This window comes from Solanum verrucosum, unplaced genomic scaffold, assembly GCF_900185275.1.
Source record: "Solanum verrucosum unplaced genomic scaffold, falcon-dt-bn FXZP01000434.1, whole genome shotgun sequence".
NCBI lineage: Eukaryota > Viridiplantae > Streptophyta > Magnoliopsida > Solanales > Solanaceae > Solanum > Solanum verrucosum.
Genome location: NW_026019848.1, coordinates 706,700 through 713,695, shown reverse-complemented (window position 1 = coordinate 713,695; position 6,996 = coordinate 706,700). Strand labels below are relative to the sequence as shown.

Below are 6,996 nucleotides of genomic sequence, written 5' to 3'. Positions count from 1 at the left end.
CACTTGTTTTCTGAGAAAACATTTTCCGTCCTACCAAACAGACCCATTTTTTCCAACAAGTTGTGTAATGGTTGTTGAAGAGGTTTAAATACATAAATATATTATATATAAAAGAAAATCAAGTTGAGGGAAAGGGGGTGGAAATAGAGATAAAGACCTCATTATGCAAAATGGAATCAAAAGTTAAAGTTGTACTTTGTGAGAGAAAATGAAATTGCAAGTAGTATCAATTTCATATTCTAATAATTGATAGCTCAAGTTAGAAAATGAGCCATTTTATTGTATTATATAACAATTTGATTAATAAGCCATCATCATACATTATAGTTTCGCACCACTTGTTCATATGCTTTTCAGTTTGAATTAAATTAAAACTTGTTGTAGCATATGGTTTTTGTGAGCCTAAGTGCTTCTAGTTTAAACACATAAAAGTGGACCCTTTGAAAACATTATTTGTTCTTTCTTACTTTTATATCTATTGCTTCTGAGTGTGTATCTCCCATTTTTTTCAACTTGTAGACATACAACCCCTTCTTTTCCAGATAAAAATCAGCAGTACCCCTGAAGATGGCTGATGCCTCTGTGTCATTTGCAGTTCAAAAATTGGGTGATTTCCTCATACAGGAATTTAACCTACGTTTAAGTCTAAAAGAGGATATACAGTGGCTGCAAAGTGAGCTACTCTCCATGCAGGCTTTCCTCAGAGATGCAGAACAAAAACAAAGTGGAGATCAAACGGTTAAGCAATTGGTGGTGGATATCAATACTATTGCTAATGATGCTGTCGCTGTACTCGAGACTTACAGCTTGGAGGCTGGTAAAGGCAATGAGGATGGATTTGCTAATCGTTTCAAGGCTTGTGCTTGCATCTGTAGGAAGGAGAAGAAATTCTACAATGTCGCCAAGGAGATTCAATCAATCAAGAAACGAATCATGGGTATCATTCGCAAACGAGAGACTTATGGTATTACAAATATCAATAATGATGGAGAAGGGACAAGTAATCAGGTTAGAACATTGAGGAGAACTACCTCATATATAGATGAGGATCACATTTTTGTTGGCTTTCAGGATGTTGTACAAGCATTACTAGATGAACTTCTCAAAGCAGAGCCTCGTCGAAGAGTTCTCTCCATTTATGGAATGGGCGGTTTAGGCAAGACCACTCTTGCAAGAAACCTCTATACAAGTCCTAATATAGCCTCTACCTTCTTTACACGTGCTTGGATATGTGTTTCTCAAGAGTACAACACAATAGATCTTCTCAAGACTATCATAAAATCTATCCAAGGTTGTGCCAAGGAAACTCTAGATTTGTTGGAAAAGATGGCAGAAATGGATCTAGAAGTTTACCTTCGTAAGCTATTAACAGAAAGCAAATACCTTGTGGTGGTTGATGATGTGTGGCAGAGAGAAGCATGGGAGAGTTTGAAAAGAGCATTCCCGGATAGCAAGAATGGCAGCCGAGTTATTATTACTACACGCAAAGAAGATGTCGCTGAAAGAGCAGACGACAGAGGTTTTGTCCATAAACTTCGTTTCCTAAGCCAAGAAGAAAGTTGGGATCTCTTTTGTAGGAAATTACTTGATGTTCGAGCAATGGTTCCAGCAATGGAAAGTCTTGCTAAGGATATGGTGGAAAAGTGTAGAGGCTTACCTCTTGCAATTGTTGTATTGAGCGGACTACTTTCGCATAAAAAGGGGCCAGACGAATGGCAAAAGGTGAAAGACTACCTTTGGAAGAACATTATTGAAGATAAATCTATTGAAATCTCCAATATACTATCATTAAGCTACAATGATTTGTCAACTGTGCTCAAGCAGTGTTTTCTGTACTTTGGTATTTTTCCAGAAGATCAAGTGCTCGAGGCTGAAAACATAATATGGTTGTGGATGGCCGAGGGTTTCATACCAAGAGGAAAAGAAAGAATGGAGGATGTTGCTGAAGGTTTCTTGAATGAGCTGATAAGACGAAGCTTGGTTCAGGTGGCTAAAACATTTTGGGAAAAAGTTACTAAATGTAGGGTTCATGATTTACTCCGTGATCTTGCCATACAAAAGGCATCGGAGGTAAACTTCTTTGACGCTTATGATCCAAGAAGCAACTCCATATCCTCTTTATGTATCAGACACGTCATTCATAGTCAAGGAGAAAGGTACCTCTCACTTGATCTCTCTAACTTAAAGTTGAGGTCGATTATGTTCTTCGATCCAGATTTTCGTAATATGAGTCTTAAAAACTCCAGTAGTGTGTTCCAACATCTATATGTGTTGTACTTGGAGATGCGTGTTGACAATATGTTTTTTGTATTAGTACCTAATGCCATAGGAAGTTTGTACCACCTCAAGTTCTTAAGATTGAAAGGTCGTATCGATGATCTTCCCACTTCCATTGGCAACCTCAAGAATCTACAGACACTTGTTATCAATGAGGGCAGATACTCTTGTGAACTACCCCGCGAGACAGCTGACCTAATAAATCTAAGACATTTAGTTGCTCCATTTTCTAAACCTCTGAAACGTATAAGCAAACTCACTAGTCTTCAGGTTCTTAAAGGCGTCCATTGTGATCAGTGGAAAGATGTTGACCCTGTTGATTTAGTCAATCTTCGAGAATTAAGCATGCGTTATATTAACAAATCTTTCTCCCTAAACAACATTAGCAGCTTGAAAAACCTTAGCACTCTCTCATTGTTTTGTAGAGATGGTAAATCATTCCCATCCCTTGAATTTGTTAATTATTGTGAAAAGCTCCAGAAATTGAGGTTAAAAGGGAGAATCGAGAAACTGCCTCATCTGTTTCCAAATTCCATCACAATGATGGTTCTGAGGGACTCAAAATTGACAGAAGATCCGATGCCTATTTTGGGAATGTTGCCAAACCTAAGGAATCTCGATTTGTTCAAAGCTTATGAAGGAAAAGAAATAATGTGCAATGATAATAACAACTTCAGTCAACTAGAGTTCCTTACTCTTTACAATCTTCGAAAGCTAGAAAAATGGCATTTAACCACAAGTGCCATGCCTCTGATTAAAGGTGTTTGTATCGATCATTGTCCAATGCTGAAGGAGATTCCAGAGAGAATGAAAGACGTGAAGCCTTTTAAACATATATGAAGTCTTATTTGATAATCGCAAAGGTAAATATACAAACAAATCCCAATCCTACATAACTTTCTTCATTTTCTCTTATATAATAAATGTGTTATTAATTTATATTTGGATGAAACAGGAGAAGAAGTTGTCACTTGAAGACATTCACAGCTAAATTTGATTAGAGAGCCTTCAATTCTCTTCTTGGGACAGTATGAATCATTTAATCCGTGGGCCAGAGTTGTCAAAGGCGCGCTTAAGTTCGGAAGCAAAATTTGTTAGTTGAATATTTTAATGCAATTCAATATACTGTTCAATCGTTCTTTTTGAGATTAAAAAGTATAACACAAAGCGTTTACGCGTAAAATACTTTTGTAGTTATGTTATATTGTAATAACTTATGAATAAGTACTACATATTGTTGGATTGATTTGTTCTCCGTATTCTTTCCTTAATATTCTTTTTCCATACTCATTTTTACATTAGTAAATCTGATTTTTGCATTTATTATTTAGCCTCTTATGCTTTGAATGGCTGAAAACTACCATATATAGTAAATAAAAAATTGCAGCAAATTCTAATGAAAAAAAAAGGAAAATTACATTATTAGACATACATTCATATTATATATATTAAATATTCAATCTATATTTTTAAATAATTATGTATCTTATCATTCATTATGAGTTTTCTATCATATACTGAGTCAGATACACTTAAATACATGTATTTTTGCTACCAGATAATCAGATACACTAAAAAAATTACACTTAATTTTGACTCATCTATCTCGAGATACATGTATTTGGACTGGGACACATCTGAATCACTAAATGCACCAAAATCTAGTAAGATTTGTAATATTGCAAACTAGACATGTATTTAAGTAATTAGCTCCTAAACTAATGTGGTTTTTGTAAGCTTCCCATGAAAAAAATCGGTTAAATAGGTTGGGTGATTTTGTAGGTAAAATATTCATAGTTGAATGACTTCAAGGTTATCAAAGAAAGTTAAGTGATTTTTTATAAGAAGAGGAAAATCTTAGTTGAGTGACCATATGATATACTCCCTCTATTCCATATTAATTGAATTTATGATACAATGCACACTTAAGAAAAGCATTTAAGGACATAATTTAAATAATATTTTTCACTATTATCTTTTGTGAAATCATAAATATAACTTGATAAATAATGCAATTTATCTCCTAGAAAATATCAAACTTCACTAAAGTAAAGGGTACATATGGAAAAAATTTCAAACATCCATCTTGAACTCGAATAATTTAATTATTTTGAACAATGAAAAAAATTTCATAAGTTAATATGAAATGGAGGGAGTATTGTCTAAGACAACTAGTAGCAGTGTTGTGTATGAAAAATGACAATTATTTGAAAATTTTCCAATTATGCTCTTGAATTTCTTGTACATCAGGAAGAAGCAAACACCTACTGAAGAGGACACAGTATTCTAGAATTTACTAGATGTAGTAATCAATTTATGAAAATTGCAATATCACTTTAAGTGATGTATAACATTATTGTTGAAGTTTTACATTGTTTGTGGAATAAAAACATAATTTTTTTATATAGTCTTGAATAATATACAAAAATAAGTTGAAGATGTTTATGCAATTTAGTCGGAAAATGCTCCTCTAAACTGTGTGGGCCTCTTCAACTATTTTTTCAATAAAATAAAATAAAATAAATAAAACACAAGGCATCTACGCATAAATTCTTTATTACTCATAATCTATATGGTATATGGTATAATAACATATGTCAAAACATATGAATAACTAACTATGTGTTGGATATGTTTTTTCTCCGTATTCTTTCTTTAATATGCTTTTTTCGTACTCATTTTTACCTTGATAAATCTTTTTGGCAATTATTATTTTGCCTCTTCTGCTGTAAATGGTTGAAAACTATGGTATACTAATAAATATTTAGCTAGCGATAGTTAATTGAGTGAATTAATTTAAGAATAATTTCAGCCACTTGAAATTTGACTATTTTCTCTCGATGTTCTTATTCAATGTAATGTGATACCTCGTTATTGTAGTTGTTTAAGATCATAATACCCTTGGATGAATCCTACTAGTTTAGGAGTCAATTACTTGAATATACTCTAGTTTGTAATATTACGTACCTTACCTTATTTTTGTGCATCTAGATACATCCAGAGATACATGTATCTCAAGATACATTGAGTCAAATTTCTTTTAGATACATTGTATCTAAGTGGATTCGCATGTATCTGGTATACATAACAAGTCTCGTTCGTCTCTCTCTCTCTTGTATGTATCTGGTATCTTGGATACATGCAAATCACACCAGTTGCATACAAATGTATGTATCTTGTGTGATTCGCATGTATCCGAGATACATACGAATCTCGCTCGTGTCCCTCCCCAATCTCGTCCACCTCTCCCTATTTTCATGTATCTAGTAGTAAAAATACATGTATCTAGGTATATATTCCTCAATATATGGTAGGAAACGCTTAATTAGTAGTAAAATACGTAATATTTTAAAAGTATAGATACTATTAGTAAATATGGTAGTGAACTATGTATAATTATGTAGTTTTTCCTATATTTTTTCATTTCATGGTTTTGTCGAGGAATAGTCCCGACTTTTTTTGTTTAAGTTATATCATGATTAGTAATGTAACCACATAAAGAATAAGACAATACTAAATTTTTATATCTACGACAATCTACTCAAAATAGCTAGTCCATGCCCTTTATACACACCGCACATCGTTCCTATCGATTAGGTGTTTTGGATTGTGACAATATGAGTGGTTTGTTGTTCGCGATTTCATGAGAAGTTCTCCCCTTGGTAAACGAGCAGTAACCATATATATGACATAAATCTCTTGGCATCATAATTCATTATCTTGCTCTCTAACCCTCCCTTGTCTTTGCTCGTTACATGGCATACTATCTCTTTGGATTGTTTTTCTTTGAGCAGAGAACCTATCAAAAACAATCTAATTCATTTGTCTTGAGATTTTTCAAAAGTAATTGTTTCAATAAATTTAAATCCTAAAGTAATATCTCTCAAGTCACCTCTTCCATATTTCTTAGATATATTGCTTCTTTTCGTGGTAGAGAAATATAAAACAAGTTATTAGAGAAATATTTTAAAGTGTTATGTGCTATTGCTAACCATTAGTATTGAAAAGGGTCAGCGCTATATTTCGAGTAGGGTGGATCAAGTGGGGACGGGTCAATAATTAAATGGTTTGAGGGAATATCTCTTTATTTCTTAGCTTACAATTTTGGCTTTAAATAAAATTGCATGTCTAAAAATTCTAATGAAAAAATAAATTAAATAGGTTGAGTGATTTTGTAGGTAAAACATTCATAGTTGAGTGACTTTAAAATTATAAGAGAAAATTGAGTGACTTTCTATGGAAAGAACGCTTAATTGAGTGACTATCTGAAATATGATCTTAACAACAAGTCACCGTTTCTTTGTAAAAACTTTTTTTTGTTACTTTTATGAAATTTTAAAATGAAGATAAACAATAATTAGACAAAAAAAAAAGTAAAAATTATAAAAACATTTATCATTTGAAAGACGGAAAATAGGAAAATGAACACAAATTATCTAATAAGGTATACCAGCTATTAGCAGTAATTTTCTTGCATTTTAAATATGTTAAGTTATTTGTAATTTTAGTTAATTAAAATATTTTATTATATAGAATTTATCTTTTTTATTTTTGTATTTATTTGTTGTTTTGCTTCAAAATTATCTTAAATGTACTTGGATGAAATTTCATTTGGGTAGGATTTTCATATAGAAAAGGGTTTTTTTTTTTTTTGAAAAAAAAGAAGAAAAGATAACGTCTTAAGGATGTAAGTATAGGATTTTCATAATATAAAGGTGG

The 6,996-nt window shown here is 32.3% G+C and overlaps 1 protein-coding gene across 1 annotated transcript; it reads left to right on the top strand.

Annotated features, from left to right (window-relative positions):
- The first annotated feature begins 567 nt into the window (after positions 1–567).
- LOC125817891 (disease resistance protein RPP13-like) lies at positions 568–3,117 on the top strand. Its single transcript, XM_049497401.1, has one exon. It carries the CDS (start codon positions 568–570, stop codon positions 3,115–3,117), a length of 2,550 nt encoding a protein of 849 aa, XP_049353358.1.
- Positions 3,118–6,996: the final 3,879 nt, after the last annotated feature.